The 27,241-nt window shown below is 35.1% G+C and overlaps 1 protein-coding gene across 2 annotated transcripts in view; it reads left to right on the plus strand.

The window, feature by feature from the left end:
• ARFGEF1 (ADP ribosylation factor guanine nucleotide exchange factor 1) overlaps window positions 1-27,241 on the plus strand; it is a 144,574-nt gene that overhangs the window by 43,959 nt on the left and 73,374 nt on the right. For both annotated transcript variants that reach the window (XM_036886251.2, XM_036886252.2), the window contains exons 2-7: window positions 3,758-3,788; window positions 4,327-4,483; window positions 5,635-5,781; window positions 8,089-8,268; window positions 14,456-14,732; window positions 17,727-17,837. In XM_036886251.2, coding sequence (XP_036742146.1) covers window positions 3,758-3,788; window positions 4,327-4,483; window positions 5,635-5,781; window positions 8,089-8,268; window positions 14,456-14,732; window positions 17,727-17,837 — 903 coding nt within the window. The remainder of the gene's footprint in view (window positions 1-3,757; window positions 3,789-4,326; window positions 4,484-5,634; window positions 5,782-8,088; window positions 8,269-14,455; window positions 14,733-17,726; window positions 17,838-27,241) is intronic.

The raw sequence follows: 27,241 nt of genomic DNA on the forward strand, positions 1-27,241 counted from the left end.
AGCCAAATTAGAAATGAGACACCACAGTGGGGTCTGAGCTTCTGCTTTTGAGGGCTGGTTCCCCATGTCTGCGCCACTCCCCAACTAATCCCGCTGAGAGGAGCGCCCAGTGTCCCAAGCGCGCCAAGTCGGGAGATGTCCTGGGAGCCTGGGTGAGGGATGTCTCCCCCACCACAGGGTCAGGGGCGGGCCGGATGTCCACAGACGTCCTGGGGCCTGGAGTAGGGACGTCTCCCATACCACAGGGCCAGGGGCGGGCCGGATGCCCGCAGAGGGTGGGCCACCTGGACGTACGTACAATTTCTAACCGGCCAGGTGAAATGGAGTTAGGGAGGGAAACATACTGGGGAAAACTGAGGGACTCACCGGAAAATTATCCATGCAGCGGAGAGCAGGCTGAGGTCCTGGCTTGGGGAAGGAGGGGGCGGGGCCCTGCACTCACGCTCCTTCCCGGGTTTCGGCACCAAATGTAAGATAAATTTTAGCCAAAATAAGTAGGCGAAGAGAGGCAACAAAGGGCCAGGTGGTTTATTTGAATGCCACTCCCGGGTGATGTTCTGTGGTCTGGGTACTACAGGCTGGGGAAGTCACACCCGGTCAGGGTGGTGGGGTCTTATAAGGGATTAGGAGAGGGATGAGTGGGCAAGCTATCCTAGGGGTGGTGGAGAGGTATGATTGCTAAAGGTGACATAATAGACAACTAGAAACTTCTTTCCTTCCAAGAGGGAGGAGGCTGACATCCAGGTCTTAGTTGGTACATCAGAAGGATGGAATTCGGGAAGAGCTGTCCCCTTTCCATATAAGGCACAGACCTTGGGGTCTGGTCTGTTCTCCCCCTATGGCATCTCTTTGTTCTGTTTGCATGTCCTTGTTTTTCCTTCCTCCAGCCTAACAGTGTGGAAAGGTGTTTTAAACTCTATATTGCTGCAGCACAAATAAAGTAATATTGCATATTCTTTAAATTTTTCAGCTTGTTTTAAAATACTACTGTGGTTTATAATATTGTTCCTCTTGATATTTTGATATTCTCTCTGCCTCATTGCCCTTTGTCTTATTAGTCCTGATTTCCTTTTAGTGATAGTGTCTTTCAGTTTAAGTGACCTTGAATGGTTTGAAAAGAAATAGATTAAAATGAGTACAGACAGTCCTTGTGGGACTATAAAAATACAAGCAGGACCATAAAGATAACCATGTAAGCTATGTTAATAATCAGTGGGAAAATTGCAATTGTTTTGTGATCTTTAAAGATTTTGTCAAAACATTAGAAACTCTCTTTCACAGGGAAATGGGGCGGGGGGGAGATACTTAGTACAAGATAATTTAAAAATGAGATACATTAAGAGTTAGTGTGTTATTGCTTTGTAAAACTTACCAAGATCCATTTGAACAGACCATGCCTTCTTGTTAATTTAAAATATCAAGATGGATGGATTGGAAAGAAGGAAAGGAAGAGAAGGAAATTCTAGAACCATGTGAGTTAGCAGAGAAACTTTATATTCAATATAGCTCATGTTGAGTGTTTTAATTAGACTATTTAAATATGAACATTTAGAAAATAGTGGAACTGTAGAATAAAATGGTTCATATAGCTAATAGGATCTTTTGAACCACAATGTTTTAGAGCAAAGGCCAGCAAACCTTACCTGTAAAGGTCATTGTGGGCCAAGGAGAAAAATCAAGAATATTATAAAAGTACTTACAATACCAAGACAAAACAAACTTACACAAATGTTTTTATTGATGAAATTCAAAATAATTGAGTATAAATTGTGTAATCTTGGTCTACAAATGAGAAGAAAGGAATTCTTTTAAAGGTGATAATGTTACTCTTCATTGGGCTTCAGAGTTAGTGCCCTAGCATCAAATTGGTTGTACATGTTCAACTGTTAAAATTATTCTTAAGTTCATGGGCTGTAGGAAGACGTTGGAGGGCTGCCTTTAGTATGTGAGCCATAGTTGTTGACCCATGTTTTAGAATAGAAAGGATGTTTGCAGTCCTCTGGTAGTTAGTAAAGTGGAAGGTTGTTCCTCAAGGTCACACAGTTGTTACTTTGTGACAGGTGGTATCAGAACACAGTGCTCTTTAAAATGTTATACCACCTCTGATATTCTCAATGAATGTATTATTTCCTTAACCAGAATATACTGTTTCCTAACTAATTTATAAGTGAAAATATATCTTACACAAAAACTGCCATCTCCGCCTTTTCCCTTCCTTTCATCTTTTTTCTACCTTGTCTGATTTTTAGCAGTACCTCAGCTTCTTAAATAATAATGATATTTTTAAATGAAAACTAATGCTTTAAATTTTGTTATGAAGACTTCAGGCAGTTAATACATCATTTTCCCCTCATCCATACTATATTTTTAAAAATGATTCAAATTATGTTTAATTATATGTATTGGTGAACTGTACAGTTTTAGTAGCCATATGCAGATCTTTAACATCAGATAATGTGAACTTTTATTTATTATTTTAAATACCTACACAAATTATTTTTACATTGTTTCCCTTCCCCTCCTGCCACTGGTTAAATGGGAAGAGCTTTGGTCCTCAGAGAATAGACTGAAATACCAAACACAGAAAGTGCTTGGCACAGAGTAGATAATAGTTTATCTATGACAAAGTGGTTTGACAAAATCACTTTATAAAGGGCCTAACATAGTATCCCAGTACATGATAGTTTTTAATAGGTATTAAATTCATAGGCTAGCAGTTGTATATAATACCAAAATTTAACGTTTTGCTCGGTATTCATAGATACACCTATGTATGGAAGAGTTAAAAAAAAAAAAATTGGATCTGAAATTAGATTACCTAGTTTTAAAACATACTGAAACCTGATTAGCCACACATCCAAGTCATGCAGTCCTTGAGCAAGTTATTTAACCTCTCTGTGCCTCAATTTTTCCTGACTTTTAAAGTGAGGATATGACAGTACAGAACTCATAGGATTGTTATGAGGGTTTGAATATGTTAGTATGTGTAAAATATAATAGTGCTTGGCACATAGTAAGTTCTCAACAACTGTTGGCTTCATTAATAGTAAGTATTAATGTTGCATTTGATGCTTGTCTTCCAAATTTCAGACAGGTTTAGTCAATTAACCAAATTCCCTAATCTATCAATTAAATTTAAGACTCTTTTATTGCAGCTGGGATTTATCTAATTTACCTCATCTCTTATAGGTATAAACAGCAAAAGAAAAATTTCCCATTAAATTGAGCATGTGTGTTTTATAATAACCATAATTGGGAAAATACTGGTTAAATATCAGCACATATGTACCTGGCAAGAAGTTACAGTTCTGGCCTAATAATCTTGAGATATCACAAGAGTGGCATGTTATTTTTTTTCCTCACTCAACTTGTGCTGTATATTTTGTGACTTGAATACAGCATACATAATACTCTGTTCTTAAATATTAATGCTTCTGGTTAATGTAAATAGTTCCTTCGGGGTGAAAAAACTATTTTGAGAAAAGGAAATGCTTTGGGATATAGTAATCCACAATACTACTTATCCTTATGGTTAATTTATATTCTTTGTATAGTTTTATAAAATTTATTTTATTCATATAAATTAATACATTTAGCCACAACAGAATTTTATTTTAGTATGTGATTTTCTTTGGACTTTGCATTCTTTCCAACTTCTTGTAGATGGCTACAAATCAGTTTATAAAACCTGTAAACAAATGACTTAATGATCTTTCTGATGTTGTTTTCTAATGTATGCCTCTTTCTTTTTCCCCAGAGGAAATAAAAGCGGAAACTGAAAAACAGAGGTTTGTGGGATTTCTTTTGTTTAGTAAAAATAATTTTCAAACTTATCAGCCTTGGCCAAAATAATGATATAATCATGTTTTTAATGTGACAAGTTTTCTGCATGTGACCCTTATAATTAATTAGAAAAACAGTTAAGAAATACTTATACTTGTAAGCATACTTTCAAATACAAAAAGATCTCATATGTAACTATGTAAGGGTATTTCTGAAATACTATAAGATATGCTTTAAAGTCTTTGCTTAAAGACTTTCATTTATATTTAGAAAGATTACTAAATAATTATTTAGTAACCTGAATAATTATTTAAAGTAACTTCAATTTCTTTGATAATCTTGCATTTAGTCACACTCTGGCCATTAGCTTTTACCTGTAGCAAATAACTTAACTTCTTGGGCTTTGGTTTTCTCATGAATTATGGGAAGATGAAGACTGTTTTAGCAAAGGTCCTTTTAGAACTGAAATTCTGTGTTTTTATATGAATTTATCATAAATGTGATAAATTTGATGTTCTAATCAGACTCTTCTTTTTCCTTTAGCCCTCCTCATGGAGAAGCAAAAGCTGGATCAAGCACTCTTCCACCAGTGAAATCAAAGACAAATTTTATTGAAGCAGACAAGTACTTCCTACCCTTTGAATTGGCATGTCAGTCCAAATGTCCCCGTATAGTCAGTACATCTCTAGATTGTTTACAGGTATGTATAAAATGGCAGTATCTAAAAACCATCTAATTTGAATGTTTCTAAACATCACTACTCACAATTTATGATTCAGACATTTTCCATGAAAGCCGTGAATATTCTTTTTGTGGTAAGAAAACAAACGGTTGCTTATATTCAAGAGAGATAATAATAGTTGCAATTAGTTTAAAAGGATAATAAAAACCGTTAGCTAGCTTAGTGAGACACACTCTTTACTAAGATGATCATTAATGAAAGTGTTGATTTGGTCAGTGTTTCTCTCCATGCAATGCAAGAGAACCTGCTGCTGGCTTTACATTCATCATTATTTACAGTGAGTTTTACTAAATCATTTGCATATGATTTTACTAATTGCCTATTGTATTATATAAAACAACAGGTTAACACTGGCCAGCTTTTTATATTCACTTCTGGACTTTAGGTCTGACATTAATTTATGTCAGAAAAATTCCATAAATCTTTCTTGCCATTTTATATACACAGACGAATACAGGGGTCATTCCTCTTTTCAGGTGTTTTCACTGTTTGGGGATTATACCTATTTAACAAATCAGTGGCTAGGAAAATATGATTTGTTCTTAAAATACATTAAGGATAAGATCATTTGATTTGTAACCTTTTCCCTTTAAAATTAAAATTATAATATCCAAGCCCTTCCTTGCAGGGTTATAATGGTAATGATGAATGAACAAATCTCTGATTTATTGCAGCTAGTGTATGGAAATTGGGTTTTCTGAATATTCACAGATCTGATTTGGAAAGAGGTTTTGGATCGTTTAAGTGTGTTAAGATAGCTTTCACAAAAGCAGTATCAATAATGTTTACATAGACAGCAGTAAGCTCTTTATTCTAACTCACTAGAGACATGTTCTGAAGCCTTGCTTTCTGAAAGTACTGCTTGATGGTTTTGTTGTGGTTATTCTATTTTTGTGGTTATTGGGAGTGTAAATAATTTCATGTTTTTAGCTAATAAAGCTTTCTTCAGAAGTTGGCATGTAACTTTGGCTATAAGTAGCCAAAATGCATTTAATGCATTTATGTAAAAAGTTTAATATATATTCAGTTGTAAATTGTAATTTTGATACATATTTGATTAGCATATATATTAACTTAATTAGAATCATTATTTTCTTTCTCCATTTCAGAAACTTATTGCTTATGGGCACTTGACTGGCAATGCTCCAGATAGTACAACACCAGGCAAAAAATTAATAGATAGAATTATTGAAACAATTTGTGGCTGTTTCCAAGGTCCTCAAACAGATGAAGGAGTTCAGTTGCAAATAATAAAGGTAATTAATTACATAAAATGAATTTATAATTCATCTTTATATTTTCAAATCAGAAGACTTTAAGCTTTAAAAATTTGGAAAAGCAGTGCTTTGCAGCTGTAATAGAGGTTATTTGGGTGCATTTTAGATCCCATACGTGAAGAGATTTTGTTATTGAATGCCAAGAATTTGTTAGAAGAAGACTATTTCCAAATCTCTTACTTTGAAGGTCCCAATTTTGGCGTGAGTCCCCAAGTCTCCCAGACTTTTCAGTTTCTGACATGTTTACCATACATATTCCATCTTTTGAGCTTTAGGGTCCATTGTGAAGGTCCTGTGACTCTTCTAGTTTCTTCTGCACCATTGGACCCTTCAGGAGTCTGTCTTCTAGACCCAGTCTTCACCCTTTGGTCTACTCATTAACCAACTTTCCTGATTCCTTTGTACCAGATCTGCTAAGGCCTGTCCTGGGTTTGTGCTGTAACATTCTTGGATGATTAGACTCCTTTAAAGAACAACCACTCAGTTGTGTTTTCAGTCTGTTATAAATATTGAATTCTTAATGTTACTGCTAATGGTAGTGGTCGGGAGTGGGGTAGGGGAGTGGGATTTGAGTTATTTTCCTCTGTTCTTGTCCCCACCACAACAAAGAATTGAAAGACAGAGACACAGTAGTAAAGCAGAGTAAAAGTTTTATTTAAAGTTACCTACTTGAAGAGAGAAAAAGTACAGACATCCTCAGAGAGGAGGAGCCCTGAAAGGTTGGGGGTTCCCTCTTTTAAGGATTTTTCAGGAATGTAACAAAGGGCTAGGGGGTGTAGCCTTGTCAAGTAGTCTCAAGATGCTTATCTCTGGTGAGAGACACAGTGCCTCCTTTCCTCTATCAGTTCCCCAGGTAATTCTGCAAAATTAACATAAGGAACTTACTGATCCAGTTCCTCCCCAGGATAGCAGCTTCCCCCTGGGAACATATCAATCAAGACCACCTGCCCTGCCCTCAAGGTGGACTGAGTTACTGTCTGTTTGCTAAAGAATATGTCAGGAATTTTACTTCCTAACTTCCTGGCTTTTAAAATGGAATCTTAGCTTTAAGATGGAATCTTTCCTGTCCTTACTATACTGTTTATATCTGGGCTTTTTTGGAAAACTAATTATGATGCTTATCTCCTGCCCTGATTACAAAGTTGCTTGATTAGGCACTGGGGGAGGAGGAAAGAAACAGTATACAGGTTGTTAAAGAATAGGCTGGGCCTTTTAGCAGGCTAAAGTAAATCTTAAAATAGCATGATCTTATTGACACAATGAAGACATGGGCTGCTCTCAGATACTTTTCTTTATCTGGGGAATATCTGGTCATTCCAAGTTATTCCTGGCTTTTGGACCTTCAACTGCTTAACTCATTAACTCTGAGTCTTTTCTGGCTCTCTAGTTTTATCTGGTTAACTCTGAGTCCATTTTAGTGGGCATTACTGGCCTTACTCTCTCTCCACCCTGCTCATACCTATTTTTCTGCCTAACAGTGGTAGATTAATATATATCAGTACAATTTTCTTGTATTATTAGTACTTCTGGAATTGTTTACATGTATGAAGTGTTCCTTCATGTGTGGCTGTAGCGCCTTCTGAGCCTTTCAATTTCATATCCATATTCATTTCACAAGGCTATATAATATCTTTATTCTTAAAAAGCTGTCTGACCTGTTGCCTTTCATTCGTAATTTCATGTCTGTCATTGCTTATTTAGCATATATTCAATGCTGACTCTGCATAGCACTGTACAACATAAAAGGTCAAAAGTTGTGAGTCCTTGCTTTTGAAAAATTTGAAGTAACCTAAATGTGTGAAAATACACATAAGGTTCACTTTACTGAAGAATTCACTTTAGGATTATTTTAAATGCTTTATTCTAAAAGATTTGTAAATATCTTCAAAATTTAGTAAATCTAAGTAAATAAGTGGATACAATGTGTGTCCTCCAAAGTTTACAGTCTTTTCCAATAGATCTTAAGAAGAATATCTCTGTTTACTATGGCAGTTTTAATGCTTTGCATTTTAACAAACTAAATTAAATATTAAAATGAAACTTGGGTCAAACAAATTAGTTTTCTAGTGTTCTGGGTTTGGGAGGATTATATGGAAACTACTACCAGAATGAGGAAAACAAAATATTTTAACAGTTGATAATATACTCAAAGTATGTAGAAATTCTCTTAGTATATACCTAAAAGTCTCAGTGGTATCTGAAAGTTTTTATTCTAATATAAAAATAATCATATATTTTTGGGCTGAAACTCTGGATGGAGAAAGTTACTTTTTTTTTTCTCTCAAGGCTTTACTTACTGCAGTAACATCTCAACATATAGAAATTCATGAAGGAACTGTACTGCAAGCTGTGAGAACATGTTACAATATCTATCTAGCAAGCAAAAATCTCATCAATCAGACAACAGCCAAAGCTACTCTTACTCAGATGCTCAATGTTATTTTTGCACGCATGGAAAACCAAGCAGTAAGTATTAAAAAAAGAGAGATTGTGTAGAATACCACAGGCATCAAATACAGAAAAGAGTTTATAGATACTATAGTGAAATATTTGTGCCTGTAGAGAAGTATGTCTTTTATTTGCAGTTTTAATTAATGGGTATCTATGGTATTGTGTTTTGTTTTATTCTGAGATATACTGACTTGTTTGACTTTGTATAAAATGTTTTTACTTCACAAAGAGAATTTGAAAGATACTGATGTCATCCTCATGGGAGTATTTATGAATTGATACCATTATTTCAATTGAGTGGAATGTAGATATACAACTTCCTAATTTGATCTCTTCTGGTATAAAATTATTCATTGAGCCTTTAAAAATATTTCATTTATATTGATGAAATATGTTTTGGGGGTTTAAGAAATCAGATGGAAACTTTTTTTTGTTTTTTTAATTGTGTAGGTCTTTGTAATTAAAAATGAACTTCTAACTTGTTATTTTGAACTGATTTGAAACACTTTATTGTCATGACTGTTAGGACACATGGTGGTAGAGGATAGGGATATTGCTAAACACTGCAGTACTCAGGATAGCCTCTCCCCCGCCAAAAAAAAAAACCCACGAAGAATTATCCACCCCAAATGTCAGTAGTACTGATGTTGAGAAATCCTGCTCTAGAAAGTATGGAAATGTTATAGAAATGTTTAGTTTTTAGTTTTGTTTAGGTAATATATTCACATCATTAAAACACCAAAAATAATGAGAAGATACGAACTGACTTAACATCTCTGTTTGTGTGTACCAGTTTCCATCCCCCTACAAAGTAACCACCATTACTTTTTTTTTTAATTAATTAATTATTTTTTTTATTGCGGTATCATTAATCTACAATTACATGAGGAACATTATGTTTACTAGACTCCCCCATCACCAAGTCCCCACCACATACCCCATTACAGTCTCTGTCCATCAGCGTAGTAAGATGATATAGAGTCACTACTTGTCTTCTCTGTGTTGTACAGCCCTCCCCATGCCCCCGCTCATTGTACATACTAATCATAATGCCCCCTTTCCTCCTCCCCCTTACTCCTCCCTTCCCACCCATCCTCCCCAGTCCCTTTCCCTTTGGTAACTATTAGTCCATTCTTGGGTTCTGTGTCTGCTGCTGATTTGTTCCTTCAGTTTTTTCTTAGCTCTTATACTCCACACATGAGTGAAATCATTTGATACTTGTCTTTCTCCGCCTGGCTTATTTCACTGAGCATAATACTCTCTAGCTCCATCCATGTTTTTGCAAATGGTAGGATTTGTTTTCTTCTTATGGCTGAATAACATTCCATTGTGTATATGTACCACATCTTCTTTATCCATTCATCTACTGATAGACACTTAGGTTGCTTCCATTTCTTGGCTATTGTAAATAGTGCTGTGATAAACATAGGGGTGCATATGTCTTTTTCAAACTGGGTTGCTGCATTCTTAGGGTAAATTCCTAGAAGTGGAATTCCTGGGTCAAATGGTATTTCTATTTTGAGCTTTTTGAGGAACCTCCATACTGCTTTCCACAATTGTTGAACTAATTTACATTCCCCCCAGCAGTGTAGGAGGGTTTGCGTTTCTCCACAACCTTGCCAACATTTGTTGTTGTCTGTGTTTTGAATGGTGGCTCTTACTGGTGTGAGGTGATATCTCATTGTGGTTTTAATTTGCAATTCTCTGATGCCTAGCTAGCTATGTGGAGCATCTTTTCATGTGTCTGTTGGCCATCTGAATTTCTTCTTTGGAGAACTGTCTGTTCAGCAGCTCTGCCCATTTTTTAATTGGATTATTTGCTTTTTCTTTGTTGAGGTGTGTGAGCTCTTTATATATTTTGGATGTCAACCCTTTATCGGATCTGTCATTTCTGAATATATTCTCTCATACTGTAGGATGCCTTTTTGTTCTCTTGGTAGTATCCTTTGCTGTACAGAGGCTTTTCAGCTTGAAATAGTTCCACTTGTTCATTTTTGCTTTTGTTTCCCTTGCCTGGAGAGATAGATTCATGAGGAGGTTGTTCATTTTATGTCCAAGAGATTTTTGCCTATGTTTTTTTCTAAGAGTTTTATGGTTTCATGACTTACATTCAGGTCTTTAATCCATTTCGAATTTACTTTGTGTATGGGGTTAGAAAATAATCCAGTTTCATTCTCTTACATGTAGCTGTCCAGTTTTGCCAACACCAGCCGTTGAAGAGGCTGTCATTTCCGCATTGTATGTCCATGGCTCCTTTATCGTATATTAATTGACCATATATGTTTGGGTTAATATCTGGACTCTCTGTCCTGTTCCACTGGTCTGTGGGTCTGCTCTTGTGCCAGTACCAAATTGTCTTGATTACTGTGGCTTTGTAGAAGAGTTTGAAGTTGGGAAGTGAGATCCCCCCTGCTTTATTCTTCCTTCTCAGGATTGCTTTGGCTATTCGGGGTCTTTTGTGGTTCCATCTGAATCTTAAAACTATTTGTTCCAGTTTTTTGCAGAATGCTGTTAGTATTTTGATAGGAATTGCATTGAATCTGTAGATTTTTTAGGCAGGATGGCCATTCTGACAATATTAATTCTTCCTACCCAAGAGCATGGGATGAGTTTCCATTTGTTAATGTCCTCTTTACTTTCTCTTAAGAGTGTCTTGTAGTTTTCAGGGTATAGGTCTTTCACTTCCTTGGTTAAGTTTATTCCTATGTATTTTATTCTTTTTGATGCAGTTGTGAATGGAATTGTTTTCTGATTACTCTTTCTGCTAGTTTATCATTAGTGTATAGGAAAGCAACAGATTTCTGTGTATTAATTTTGTATCCTGCAACTTTGCTGAATTCAGATATTTTTTCTAGAAGTTTTGGGGTGGAGTCCTTAGGGTTTTTTATGTACAATATCATGTCATCTGCAAATAATGACAGTTTGACTTCTTCTTTACCAATCTGGATGCCTTGTGTTTCTTTGTTTTGTCTGATTGCCATGGCTAGGAACTCCAGAACTATGTTGAATAACAGTGGGGAGAGTGGGCATCCCTGTCTTGTTCCCGATCTTAGAGGAAAGGCTTTCAGCTTCTTGCTCTTCAGTATGATGTTGGCTGTGGGCTTATCATATATGGCCTTTATTATGTTGAGGTACTTGCCCTCTATACCCATTTTGCTGAGAGTTTTTATCATGAATGGATGTTGAATTTTGTCAAATGCTCTTTCAGCATCTATGAAAATATTCACGATGTTTTTGTCCTTCTTTTTGTTGATGTGGTGGATGATGTTGATGGATTTTCAAATGTTGTACCATCCTTGCATCCCTGAGATGAATCCTACTCGATCATAGTTTATGGTCCTCTTGACGTATTTTTGAATTCGGTTTGCTAATATTTTATTGAGTATTTTTGCATCTATGTTCATCAGGGATATTTGTCTGTAATTTTCTGTTTTGGTGGGGTCTTTGCCTGGTTTTGGTATTAAAGTGATGCTGGCTTCATAGAATGAGTTTGGAAGTATTCCCTCCTATTCTACTTTTTGGAAAACTGTAAGAAGAATGGGTGTTATGTTTCCTCTATATGTCTGATAAAATTCAGCGGTAAATCTATCTGGCCCAGGGATTTTGTTCTTGGGTAGTTTTTTGATTACCAGTTGAATTTCGTTGCTGACAATTGGTCTGTTTAGATTTTCTGTTTCTTCCTTGGTCATTCTAAGAAGGTTGTATTTTTCTAGAAAGTTGTCCATTTCTCCTAGGTTTTCCAGTTTATTAGCATATAGATTCTCATAGTATTCTCTAATAATTCTTTGTATTTCTGTGGGTCCATCATGATTTTTCCTTTCTCATTTCTGATTCTGTTTATGTGTGTAGATTCTCTTTTTCTCTTAATTAGTCTGGCTAGGGGCTTATCTATTCTGTTATTTTCTCAAAGAACCAGCTCATGGTTTCATTGATGTTTTCTATTGTTTTCTTCTTCTCAATTTTATTTATTTCTTCTCTGATTTTTATTATGTCCCTCTTTCTGCTGACTTTGGGCCTCATTTGTTCTTCATTTTCCAATCTCAGTAATTGTGACTTTAGGCTATTCATTTGGGATTGTTCTTCCTTCTTTAAATAGACCTGGATTGCTATATACTTTCCCTTAAAACTGCCTTCACTGTGTCCCACAGAAGTTGGGGCTTTGTGCTGTTGTTGTCTTTTTTCTCCATACATTGCTTGATCTCTGTTTTAATTTGGTCATTGATCCATTGATTATTTAGGAGCATGTTGTTAAGCCTCCATGTGTTTGTGAGCCTTTTTGTTTTCTTTGTACAATTTATTTCTAGTTTTATACATTTGTGGTCTGAGAAGTTGATTGGTAGAATTTCAATCTTTTTGAATTTACTGAGACTCTTTGTGGCCTAGTATGTGGTCTATTCTGGAAAATGTTCCATGTGCACTTGAGAAGAGTGTGTATCCTATTGCTTTTGGGTGTAGAGTTCTGTAGATGTCTGTTAGGTCCAACTATTCTACTGTGTTGTTCAGTGCCTCTCTGTCCTTACTTATTTTCTGTCTGGTGGATCTGTCCTTTGACGTCAGTGGTGCGTTGAAGTCTCCTAGAACGCATGCATTGCATTCTATTTCCTCCTTGAATTCTGTTAGTATTTCTTTCACATATGTTGGTGCTCATCTATTGGGTACATATATATTTGTAATCGTTACGTCCTCTTGTTTGACTACCCCTTTATCATTATGTAATGTCCTTCTTTATCTCTTGTTACTTTCTTTGTTTTGAAGTCTATTTTGTCTGATAGAAGTACTGCAACATCTGCTTTTTTCTCCCTATTGTTTGCATGAAATATCTTTTTCCTCCCTTGACTTTTAGTCTTGTGTGTCTTTGGGTTTGAGGTGAGACTCTTGTAAGCAGCATATAGATGGGTCCTGCTTTTTTATCCATTCTATTACTCTGTGTCTTTTGTTTGATGCATTCAGTCCATTTACATTTAGGGTGATTATTGAAAGATATGCACTTATTGCCATTGCGGGCCTTAGATTCGTAGTTACCAAAGGTTCAAGGGTAGTTTCTTTACTGTCTAATTGTCTAACTTAACTCTCTTATTAAGCTATTATAAACACAGTCTGATGATTCTTTATTTCTCTCCCTTCTTATTCCTCCTCCTCCATTCTTTATATGTTAGGTGTTTTAATCTGTACTCTTTTGTGTTTCCCTTGACTGCTTTTGTGCATAGTTGATTTTATTTTTTGCCTTTAGTTAGTATTTGATTGTTCCACTTTCTTTGCTGTGATTTTCTCTGGTGACATCTGTTTAGCCTTAGGAGTGGTTCCATCTATAGCAATCCCTTTAAAATATCCTGTAGAGGTGGTTTGTGGGAGGCAGTTTCCCTCAACTTTCGCTTGTCTGGGAATTGTTTAATCCCTCCTTCATATTTAAAAGATAATCGCATTGGATACAGTATTCTTGGTTCAAGGCCCTTCTGTTTCAATACATTAAATATATCATACCATTCTCTTCTGGCCTGTAAGGTTTCTGTTGCGAAGTCTGATGATAGCCTGATGGGTTTTTCTTTGTAGGTGACCTTTTTTCTCTCTCTGGCTGCCTTTAATACTCTTTGTCTTTGATCTTTGCCATTTTAACTACTACATGTCTTGGTGTTGTCCTCCTTGGGTTCCTTGTGTTCAGAGGTCTGTGGGCTTCCATGGTCTGAGAGACTATTTCCTTCCCCAGTTTAGGGAAGTTTTCAGCAATTATTTCTTCAAAGACACTTTCTATCCCTTTTCTCTCTCTCTTCTTCTTCTGGTACCCCTGAGATGCAAATATTGTTCTGTTTGGATTGGTCACACAATTCTCTTAATATTCTTTCTTTCCTGGAGATCCTTTTATCTCTCTCTGCCTCAGCTTCTCTGTATTCTTATTCTCTGATTTCTGTTCCATTAACGGCCCCTTGCACCTCATCCAGTCTGCTCATAAGTCCTTCCAGAGATTGTTTTATTTCTGTATTCTCCCTCCCAACTTGATCCTTTAGCTCTTGCATATTTCTCTGTCATTAGTTGTTTTTGCATGTTTTTAATATATTTTATGTTCTTTATTTCTGATGGACTCCAATTTCTAAGTCTAGAGACAAGTTGGCACCTTATATAAAGAATTTATAGTTGAATGTAACATCATCCCTCCAAATTTTAAACAACTTATTTTATTAATTTTGGAAATTCTATATCTTTCCAGTTGCAGGAAGCCAAACAAATGGAAAAAGAAAGGCACCGGCAACACCATCACCTGTTGCAGTCCCCAGGGAGCCATCATGAGCCTGAACCTCCTCAGCTTAGATACTTGCCCCCTCAGGCTGTTGATCATCTGTCCCAAGAACACGAAGGGGACCTTGGTCCCCATATAAATGATGTGGATAAAAGCCTTCAGGATGACACAGAACCTGAAAATGGATCTGATCTTTCCAGTGCAGAAAATGAACAGACTGAAGCTGACCAGGCAACTGCCGCTGAAAGTAATCTTTTTGAGAAGGGTTTGTGGTTGGGGAGGGGTGTGAGTGTATTGTAGGAAGAGTGTAAGAATGTTTTTGGCAAAGTTTAGAAAAGGTAATACAACTTTAATAGATATCAGACACATTGTGTAATTGTAGAAACTTTCCATCCTGGGTGGTAAAGTTCATTTCACTTCAATGCACAGGACGTCTATTAAAGATACCATGCCTTCATTAGCATCTCATGAGCAGTATGATTTATAAACTTGCTTTGGAGGAGACAGTGTTACTAAAAAGGGTCACAAATGTCTGTTAGCATTTTATATAGGAACTTCGGTTTTCTTATAATAAGTTTCACAGGTAACAAGAGAGCTATTTAGTAAGGTTATTTGAAATGTGAATGAAAATTTTAGGGCATCATTATGTTATTCAGAAAATATTATAGCCAAAAAAGTACTGAAATTAAATATAGAAAGAAACCTAACGAGGAACACCTGATAGTGAAAAAGGTCATTTATTTTTATATTCTGATGTGTGATAGTCACTAAAAGTGAGATATTCTCTGACAGTACTTTTTGTAAGTAAATTTATAAGAAAGAAATAAGGTGACAAAAATTAGATTTATTTATTTTTACAAGTTTGTTCTTTAAAAATAATCATATGAAGTAATTTTTTTTCCTCAAACATTCTTAGCTTAATTGTTCTATACCATTGCCAAGGAGTTTGGTTGTCCCCTTTTTTCCTCCTTAGCTAGGTGTTAAAAAATGTTGTCTATCCATTGTGGTTCTACAGAGCTAGGATGATTCAATCTTACTAACAGTTCATCTGAATTCTGTGTTTTTACTTCACTATGAGGAAGGATTTCTCTAACGTATTTTCAGCTCTTGATTTTTTTTTTTAACCACATCTTTTCTGAAGTCTGATAGTGACGTGAACCATCAGCAGTAGCATGAACAGATGGATGCCTGTTTATTAAAAGGGATAATTTTGATAAAACAAGCACTCACAGTACTCAAGCTAGTAGAAAATCTGTACTGCTGATCTGATCTGTTTTTCTAGCCTGCCCTTGCGAAAATTTCCCCTACTTACACTGTGAGCTTACAAAGAAACTAATTCAAAGGGCTAGTCTCTAAAAAAGTTGGGACTTTATTTATTCCTTCATTTTTTCATCTATGCATTTATCAAATATCGATTTAGCATACTGTGTCCTAGGCACTGTTCTAGGACTTGGGGTTAAAAAGCTGATAGAGATAACAGCCATTGCTCTTAGGGCAGTCATGGTCTTCCTGGATTGGTCAGGTGTGTTAAGGTACTAATATAAAAATCCTGAAAGTGCCATGCACAGGGTAATTCTGCTGAGGAGAGTTAGGAAATAACTTTTGTAAAGAAAGTGATGATGTTTTAGCTGAGTCTGGTTGGATAGAAGTAGGAATTGGCTAGCTAGAAAATTTCAGAAATTTTCCAACAGAAAAAACAACATGGGCTGAGATCCAAGGAAAAGAAGCATCTACGATGTATAAGATACAACTGTAGGTACCTTACAGGATACAGAATTATAAATAAGACTCAATTTCCTGTGGCATAGCCGTGGTTATTTTGACTTTAAAGATGTTTTTCTCTCAACAGCAGATATAAGTGAAGCTTTTTCCCAAGAGCTGTTGGTTAAGAGTACATGTTCTTGAGTTAGATTACCTTTTCTGAATCACATCTCTATCACTTACTAGCTTTGGACTTTGAACACAATAATTAACTTCTCCAGTCATTTCCTATGTGTAATAAATATGGCCCACTGTTATTCTAATCTATTTCTGTCAGATAATTTATGTGAGAATTGACTGTTGATTCACTAGTCATTTTGTATACTTTTTAGTGACTGCATTTAGTTATGTTGAAACTCAGATTTTCAGACTTCAGGTTATTTTAGCCAAATTGGAGCACAGAAATACGAAGTGTAAGAATGGTGGAAAATTTACCTGTGAAAACATTTATGTGTTTTTACTCCTCAAATGCTCTTGCATTCAGATTTTTTTTATAAAGTAAGGTTACTCATTTGATATGCTCACTTACCAGATTTCCTTTTGTGGCATTCAGTATTTTGTAGAATACAGCATAGGTTAGGAGCAATGAAAAAAGGGAAGATAGGCTTCTGGAAGCCAGAATTATAAGTAGTAGCTCTTTATAGTAGTGTGAATGGGGATGAGAGTGCAGGCAGCAGCACTATCAGCTGATAGGCAGTCCGATGCCATTTGGTGTAGGGCAGTGGTTCCCAAAACAGGGTCCCAGACCCCAAAGCATCTTAAGTGCTAATCAAGCCTTCCTGAGATATATGCAACATTTCAAAACTCACTGGAAATCCTGTTTTTATCTGTAATGATCTTCATAAGCTAGCTGGAGTATCATTTATCAGTTTCTCTTAGGCTGTTGCAAAGTTATGATTGGCAGTTTTATCTGTTGATTAATGTTAAATTGGGAAATTAATTCTTTTTTATTTACTAAAGATAATTTTACATTGGATATGTAGATTCTTTTGGGAATGAAATAAGGAAAGGCTGGAAAGCACTGTTGGAGGCCCATATGGCCCTCTCTCTCCTTCTTCCAGGACCTTACTATATTAGAGTACAATGATGAGTTTATTATTGATAAGCCTAATTTATCAAAGCAAGCTATAATTACATTTAATGTATTATTTGACAAGTGTGTGTGACATGTTAGAAATGTTGCATTGAAAATAAACTAAAAATTTTTGCTTCTTAAAGGAATATGCTAAAATATTCACAAGTTGAATAATTACTCAGTAGTTTGGCAAATGAATCATTGTTGAAATTGACCCAACTTTATAAAATACTTTAAAAGTTAAAATATTTAAAATTTTGAAGGTTTAACTTGTAATAAATAGCTTCTAGCTTCATATATCTGATTTTTTAATTTTAATTTTTTAGGAAAGTTCTTCATTACAGGTGTTTAGTAAAAGTTACCCCAAAATTAAAATAATACTTTCTTGAATTTTCTTTCTTATAGCATTATCTAAAAATGACATATTATATGATGGAGAAAACCATGACTGTGAGGAAAAGCCACAAGACATTGTACAGAGCATTGTAGAAGAAATGGTGAACATCGTTGTTGGAGGTAGTATATTTCATTCAAAATTAGTTTATTGTCTTGCAGTATTTCATCTGATTATTTGGACACTTTTATAAAATGTGAGGAAAAAAGGACAAAAATGTAAGCTCTCTCAAATTAGTGTATCTGTAGAAAAAATGTGTAAGTATTTTTGGTTATATAGGAGTACTGCCTTTTCTCCAGCTTCAGTTATAGTCTTTTATGAAAACCTATTCCCCACCTCATTAACAAAATGATTGATGTGATCACTTTTTGTTTTTGCATTTGGTGGGAGAAGGGCAGGAGTATATTCTCCATTCTCCTAAATGTGCCAAATTTTATAAATTAGAAAATGTTTAAATTGATTTGGTGTTTAGTATTTCATATCCTTTTTGGAAAAACTGTGATTTCTTATACCTTTATTACCACATACAAGTCACAGTTGATACAAAATCTGTTCCTATCTTATGGAATGTATTATAAAAATGTTTTAAAATTTGTTAGGGATTTCACTCCCATTTTTCATAAATTGCGTTATAGATAGGATTGGATATGAAACCAATCCACTGAAGCTTATTTAATTCGTGGTGTCTTGCACAGGTCTAAGCATGGTGCCTTGCTACATGTACTTCTAGAAGTGTGATTAAATGTACAGTATGTCTCTTGAATGAGAATAGTACTGTTTCAGCCATACCTAACTCCCACGTATAACATGATTTCTAAGAATTTATTTCCTCCTTTTGTATTACACTAGAACAGGCATTCATGTGATTGCCTTCTCGTTTTTTCATTTTTCCATTCATCTTTTCATCCAACAAATAACTTATGAAGTGTGTACAGTTGCATGGCACTGTAAGGGAATACAAAAGTTAAGCCAAGATAGACCATTCTCTGTAGGAAAGGGGTTCTGGAATGTATGTATATAAGACTAATACAAGATACAAACTGATAAGTGCCATTAGAAAGAAGTAACTAAAATCCTATTAAAATTCAGAAAAAAAATAGTGATTATTTCTAGCTAAAATGACCTAAGAGGTGCCACTAGAACTTAGACTGTATGGATTCATGCAGTATGGGGAGGGGGAGTATGATATCCTGGAAACTCTATTAGCCAGAGTCTAGAGTAGAGGGTGATTTGGAAGTTGACAGGTGATGATTTAGCTGAAGTATAGAGTATGTGCTGTCATGAAATGGAAAATAAGGTTAAAGAAGTAGTTTGGAGCCAGTGGATGGTTATAAATTCCAGGTTTAAGATTTTGGACTTATAGGAGGTCCAGTAACTAGGAGACCAGTGCAGTAATCTAATCCTAAATAGACAGTAACAGTAGAAGTGGAGAAGAAAAACTGAATGAGAAGTGAGAGAGAATGGATGTGGAATCAACAATATTTTACAACTAATTAAATACCTAGGTGAAAAAGAGAAGATGTGCCAAAGGTCCCTAAGATTACCTCAAGGTTTGGAGATTCACTGGAAGGACTCACAGGACTTATCCATATAGTTACACTCACTACTATGATTTATTACTATATAAAGGGATAAGGAAAAAAGAACAAGGAGAAGGCATATGAGGCGAAGTCTGGAGGAAATCAGGTGCACACTTCCAGGAGCCCTTTCCCAGTGAAGTCACACAGGAAGCTCTTAATTCTTCCATTATAAAACTGTGAAGTGGTGTCTACTAGAGCAGCTCATTAGAGACTCAGTGCCCAAGGTTTTTTATTGGAGGCTGCTCATGTAGGCACCCTGTACTTGCATGTACTAAAATTCCAGATTCCCTGAAGGAAAGCTGGTGTTCAGCGTAAACCAAATTATTTGTGTAGTTTAGACATAGTGAGCTACTCTTACTACTTCTTGGAATAGTGAGATACCTCCCAAACTGTGAGTTTTCAGGTGCCAGCCAAGGGCCAGCTTTGTAAGCAGGCCTTTCTAAAGACAGGCCGTCTTAGTCCTGCTATGTTAACTCTTTTCTTCACTGTTGGTCTCCCAGTTTTTCAGCCTAGTTGGATGGTTGTACTATTGGTAGAATTGAATCATGTTTAGGGGAAGTTGGCTTGGGAAAAAAGGTAGTAATTTTCATTCTGACGTACTGAATTTGACCTTTGGTTGCTTCATGTATGTGGAATTGTTAATGAAGTATATAATAGAAATACAGAAGTCTGGCCTAAGGTAGCAAGGCAGGTGCTATAAATGGGAGTCCTTTGGTTGAAACCATAAGATTACCAAACGGGAAAGTGTAGAGACTAAAGAAGAGACCATGATCTTGGAGAGTATGAATTTTTAAAAATGCAGACTATAAACTTATAGTCAGGGAAAAAAGAACATTGTATGCCCATGCATTCTTTAAAAATCTGATAGTATATATATCAGGGGTTGGCAAATTATGTTCCAAGAGCCAATTTGGCTCACTGCGTGTTTTTGTAAATACAGTTCTATTGGAACACAACCATGCCCATTTGTTTATGTATTGCCTGTAGTAGCTACTTTTGCACTATAAAAGTGGAGTTGAGTAGTTGCAACAGAGATCATGAAGTTTGCAGAGCCTAAAATGTTTACTGTCTGGCCCTTTACAAAAAATTTTGCCAGTCTCTAATAAGGCATACAGAGTGTGAAGTGAAAGTTCTTTAATTTTTCTGCAGCTTTTTACAAAAAAAATAGAAAATTTTCAAACCTAGAGAAAAGTTCAAAAAAGAGTATAATGAACACCTGTATTCCCTCTCTCTAGATTGACTAATTGTTAACAATTGTCTACATTTATGTGTTGTCAAGTAGATCTGCACACATTCGTATGTATGCATGTATGTGTGTTTGTTGCTTGTCTTTGCTGAACCATTTGAAAATTGGTTATATGCATCAAGATTCTTTACCCCTAAATACTTCAGCATATATCTTAAAACAATAAAGGCATTCTCATACTTAACTATAATTACATTTTCACACCTAAGAAAATTAACACTATTTCAAGAATATCTGATATGAGTACTATGCTTTAAAATGTTCCCATTTATCCCAGAATGCCTCTCATATCCTCTTTTCTTTTTTAATCCAGGGTCCCATCTAGGTATAGTCACTGCATTTGATTGTGTCTCTGGTTTCACTAGTTTAGAACAAGTCCTCTTGCCTTTTCCCTTACATAACATTTACTTTTTTTAAAGAATATAAAATTGTTGTCTTGTAGAATATTCCAAATTTTGAATTGATTTGATGGTTTCAATAAACATACTTAGATTAAACATGTTTGACAAGCATACTGAATAATGTCAGTACTTCTTATTACATCATGTGAACTGGTACATAATAATAAATTACCCTCCTGTTAGTGATAATGTTTTATCAACTGCTCCCTTTATTATAAGGAAACATTTTTCCCTATATAATGAATAAGTAATCTGAGAGTGATACTTTGCGATTATATGGAGATCCATATGCTCAGTGGTTTTAGCATCCATTGATGATTGTTACCTTACTTAGATGGTACATTGGTTGCAGTATAGAGATTTCATAATTCTAACATTAACTGACATTTTTCTGTGGAGAAGAGCTCTACCCGCTTCAAAAATTTATAGTATGAGCTCATGAATTCTTTTATTATTCAACTTATTAAAATATTTTTCCATCATTATTCTTCCTGATCTGGTCAGTAGAGTCCTTTCAAGCCAGTTGTAAGGTCCTTTGGATGTGATTCCATTAGCCTTTGAGAATTTCCTTGTTTTCTGAAACAGATGTTCTAGGTCCACCTTCAACTTCCCCTTGCTCCAGCTCTCAAATCAGCTAGATTTTTTAAAGATGTAGTTTTTTAATCTTTTTAATGGGCAGTTGTATTTAGAGAACAAGATCTGGGGTACTAAGTGTGCTCATTGCGACTGAGGAGTCATTACTTTAGGCCCTTCCATTGAATAGAGATACACAATCACTAGTTGATATCAATAGTTCCAACTCACATCCAGTGCCAAAAAGGTTTCTTTTCATATCTGCATTCATATTTGTATCTCTCTTCCCACAGTGAAAACCAGATTGTCACCATCAGTGTGCCATTACCAGCCACAAACTTTAATTAGAGTTCAAGATTTGTTTGCAATTATATGTGTCCTTAGAATATATCTTACTAAGGATGAAGAATGAGAGTTACTGTGTTTTAAAGTTTCTTGTATTAACTATTTTATTGGTGTAATTTTTTTACTTGAAGAAATTTACATGAGTCACTGTCAAAACTATGTAAAATACTTACTCAGAGAACTCTTAAATTCCCTTCTTTGCTGACTTACCTTCTATAGGTAACCTCTTTGAATAGCTTTTAGTTTGTCATGTATGTTTTCCCCCAGAGAAGTAAGCAAACTCTTGTGTTATTTCCTTTTCTTTTTGGGAAAACACTTTGTATCCTCTGTGTTCCCTTTTTTTCACCTAATATATTCTAGAAATTTCACTTGATAGAAAATTGGTCCAATTGATAGAGATTTTCCTTATTGTTTTTTCTCTTGGCTGTCTGCATAATACTCTACTGTGTGGATGTATCATAGTTATCCAACCAGTCCCCTAATGATAGGAACTTCTGTTGTTCCAGTGTTTTGCTATTACAAATAACGCTGTAGTGAATAACCATGTGCATTTATATTGTTTCATATTTGTGGAGGTTTGTCAGGGCAAATTCATAAAAATGAGATTGCTGTATCAAGTGGTAAATGAATACAAAGATGTGTTAGCCATTACTGAATTTCCTGTCATAGGTTTTGTGCCATTTTGCACTCTCAGCAGCAATATATGAGAGTGATTTTTTCTCCACAGCTGCCAGTGGAGTTTAAGGTTTTGAATCTTTGCCAACAACCTGATAGGTAAGAAATAAGTCTTAGTTTAGTTTTAATTTGAATTTCTCTGAGTGAAATTAAGTACTTTGTCATAGGTAAGGGCCATTGTGTATCCTTTTTTGGTGAGTCATCTGTTCATGCTTTTTGTTCATTCTATCAGCTTTTTATCCTTTTTTCCCATTAGTTTTTAAGAATCCTTTATACATTAGGATTCAGTGATATATATATTTGATAGATATTTTCTCTCAGTTTATTATTTGTCCAAGTCTTTAGAGCTTGATGTGTGTTTTTTGCTCTGTAAAAGTTTTTTAATAATACTTTTCATACTCACCTGCATACTTATATTTAAGTATAAATGGGAACATACTGTACTAACTGTTTTATAATCTGCTTTTTCACATACTAACTTAGTTTTCATTTCATGTCAATTTTTATTTTGTTATATTGGTGGTCCATATTTATTTAAATTAAATAATCTCCTGTTAATACTGGTTTTTATATTATTTCCAGGTTTTTGCTTTTGATAAACTCTGCTTTGATGAATATTTTTATTATATGTATCCTTCTTGCACTCTTTTTTTAGGATAAATTTATAAAAAGGAATACTTTGATCAAGATGTGTGGACATGCAAAATTTATATACAAGGCTTTGTTTAACATTTTAATAAATGGGCTATAGCTTATTGTTTAATTTATGTTTCTTTGATTATTTTCAGGCTCAAAACATAGAAAGCAGTTACTATTTTTTGTAGGCAATTTCACATGGTCCAACTGTATATCTGTGGGCTATTTATGCTTTCCTGATTTGCTTATTTATTATGTCTTTTGCTTGTTTTTCCTTTCGCTTTTTTGTTCTTCTTTTGAGAGTTACTCATACTAAGAAATTAATCCTTGTTCAATGTATTGTAAATATTTTTTCCAGTCTTTGTTTTGTTTTGGTTTCTTTACCTTCACTTATGTTGTTACTCTTCTGTGCAGATATTTGACCACATATAAAAAATTTAACAAATACTGTCTTTTCCTTGTAAATTCTGTTTTGTCTTCCTTAGAAAGGATTTTACCACCTTAAGGTAATACAAAATTCGACCCCATATGTTTTTCTAACACTTTTGTTTTCATTTTTTGAATTTAGATCTTTAATTTACCTGAAATTCTTTTTTCTGTATTATATGCAATTGGATAGCTGATTATAACCCATAGGATAATCCTTCCTTTCCCAGTTAGTTTAAAATGCCAATTTTTTCCTGAATGGTTCTGTTTGAGTTTTCTGTACTATTACATTGAGCTGTTTATTCTTACTCAGTGTTCAACTGTTTAAAATATTTTAACTTTATCATACATTTTGATCTTTATAATGCAAGGCCCCACTGTCAATTTTTTAAACATCTATTAAGTATATTTTAACTTTAGAAGCAATTCATTAAGTTCAAAACTAAGTTTATTTAGTAGTTGGAATTGTATTGTGTTTATAACAGAGGGAGATGTATCTCCTTTGCATTGTTAAATCATCCAGAAATGTAAGTTCATTTAGTCATACCTTTTTTGTCATTCAGTAAAGTTTTGTCATTCTCTTCTTTTGGCTCCTGTACAGTTCCTGTTAAATTATTTCTGTATTTTTTGTTGTAGTTTAGTATTATTTTAGATAGGTCTTTTTCTTTTTTTCCATTTCCTAAACACTTGTTTTTCTGTATTTATCTCCTGTTCACTTTCTGAACTCACACTGTTTCTAAAAGTTTTACATTTGGCTATCTTGGGTTTTCCTAGGTAAATAACAAATTTTGTCTTTGTTTCTTCCTTTACAGTACTTATACCTCATTTTTGTTCCTTTGGTTTTGTTCTGTAGCATTGGTTTGTCCCTCTAGAAAATGTTGAATAGTGTTAATATTGGCAAGGATCCTCGTTTTGTTTTTAACATAATTGCTGTATTTCACTATTAAGTTTTATGATTGCTATTGTTTTTTGGAGGATACTCTTTGTCAATTAGGTAAGTTTCCTTTATCTCTAATTCTTTAAAATATACTTTTATCTGAGTGTATGTGTGCCTGGGTGTGATTTACTTTCATTTTTTGTATCAGGACTGGCTGTTGAATTTTTTCATATCTTTTCATCATCATACTGATCTTACTATTACGTCTTTACTCTCCTCTGTCTTTCCATTCTTCCCTTCCATGTTTCACACTACACAGTTGTTTCAATATTATGGGTCATTCTTTCATTGTTCATACAGTCTTTTCTAATATCCATCTGTATTCAGAATATTACAAGGGATTTTCCAAATTGCAAATGCTTTATTCATTAATGTCCATCTGTTGGTTTTCCCATTGTGTGTTTTGTATTTCAGTAATTATGTTTTGTCTCCGAGAACCCCATTTTTCTTGGAGCTTTTTTTTTCATAGCATTTTGCACTTATTTATTGATGAAGCATTCTTTCACATATTGAGAGTGCGAATTAGATATAAAATCTGTTCTGCCAAAAAACCATTTGCTCAAATTGCTGAGCTTTGGCCTTACTTTTGAGCTATAGACTTTACATTTCTTCTTTTTTATAGAGTAGAAAGAGTAAACTTGATCAATATTTAAAGATCTTTCGCAGTAATTGTGTGCATTTCTTTTCCATTTCTCATGATGTTTTGCTCTCCAGAATCTGTGAAGTGACCACAATCCAAAGGCAGACCTTATTTCTGAGCTGAAAACTAAAAAGCAGATGCCTCCCTTGAACAGGGTGTGGTCTAATGGTCCTTGGCCTGTACAGACCTATCTTACTTACCTTGTCGTCAGCACAAACTGAAGCCAAGTGAAGCTTGGGATAACTGCTATTTAAACATTTTATATATTCTAGCTTCTGGGGGTGTTCTTCAAACTTGTTGGTTACCATAGTCCCAGCCTTTGCCGGGAAATCTTACACGGCCTTCATTTAGTTAAGGCATTAATTAACAGTAGTTGAGTAGAAACAAATTAAGTGAAAGCCTAGAATGTTAGGAGATTTCACTGTAGCATTAAGTTAGTTTTCCTTCTGTGTTTATTGCAGTACTCTCTGGTTAGCTGGGATACTGCTCTCTCCTCTTTTACCCTATTTCTTAGGTTGAGAGACCTACCAAACAAATCCTCCACTTTAATTAGCATACATAGCTCAGATACAGTCTAGATGACCGTGATTGCCAATGCTGTGTTGGTGAACATTAGCATGGTTCCCCAAGTCCTTTGATTCACATATTCCTTCTCTCCCATAGCCTTTGCCATTCTGGGCCTTGATGTATATTAGAACCCACTAGGTTATTCATTTAATCTCCCCCAATGCTGGGATGTTTAGGTAGTGTTATTCCCTTTTTTGCAAATGAGAAAATTGAGAAACTATAGGTTAACTTGTAGGAAGTAGTAAAATGAAGATTCCAACTCAAGGATGTCTGGCTTCAAAGCGTGAAAATAAAATTAGAGAATATTTTCAGTTTCTTTGAAAAATTCCTAAGAAGGGAAGAAGTGTTATCAATGAATATTGATTATTCCTTTCAGAATTTTGATAAAAAGGGAAAAAATGTTTATTAACTGAGGTGTGCAAGAATTGAAGGAAGAATTTTATTAACTTATCATTGATATATAATCTTATGAAGCCACCAACATTCACCCATGTTATCAAGTTCGCCCACCCCACACCCCATTGCAGTCACTGTCCATCAGTGTAGTAAGAAGCTATATAGTCACTGCTCATCTTTCCATGCTATACTTCCTTCCCTTTAATACCCCCTGTATTATGTGTGCTAATCATAATGCCCCTTAATCCTCTTCTCCCTCCCTCCCTACTAACCCAACTTCCCCAGACCTTTCCCTTTGGTAACTACTAGTCCCTTTTTGTAGTCTGTGAGTCTGCTGCTGTTTTGTTCCTTCAGTTTTGCTTTGTTGTTAAACTCCCCAAATGAGTGACATTTGGTACTTATCTTTCTTGGCCTGGCTTATTTCACTGAGCATAATACCCTGTAGCTCCATCCATGTTGTTGCAAATGGTAGAATTTGTTTTCTTCTTATGGCTGACTAATATTCCATTGTATATATATATACCACCTCTTCTTTATCCATTCATCTACTGATGGACACTAGCATTGCTTCCATATCTTGGCTATTGTAAATAGTGCTGTGATAAACATAGGGGTGCATATGTCTTTCTGAATCTGTGATCATGTCTTCTTTGGGTAAATTTCTAGGAGTGGAATTTGTGGGTCAAATGGTATTTCTCTTTTGAGTTTTTTTGAGGAACCTCCATATTGTTTTCAACAATGGTTGAACTAATTTACATTCCCACCAGCAGTGTAGGAGGGTTCCCCTTTCTCCGCATCCTTGCCAGCATTTGTTGTTCCTTGTTTTTTGGATGTTGGCCATCCTAACTACTGTGGGGTGATATCTCATTGTGACTTTAATTTGCATTTCCCTGATAATTAGTGATGTGGAGCATCTTTTCATGTGCCTGTTGGCCATCTGAATTTCTTCCTTGGAGAAGTGTCTCTTCAGATCTTCCACCCATTTTTTAGTCAGGCTATTTGCTTTTTGGGTGTTGAGGCATATGAACTCTTTATATATTTTCGATGTACAGCTTGAAGTTGGGAACATAATCCCCCCAGCTTTGTTCTTTCTTCTCAGGATTG

This window comes from Manis pentadactyla, chromosome 3, assembly GCF_030020395.1.
Source record: "Manis pentadactyla isolate mManPen7 chromosome 3, mManPen7.hap1, whole genome shotgun sequence".
NCBI lineage: Eukaryota > Metazoa > Chordata > Mammalia > Pholidota > Manidae > Manis > Manis pentadactyla.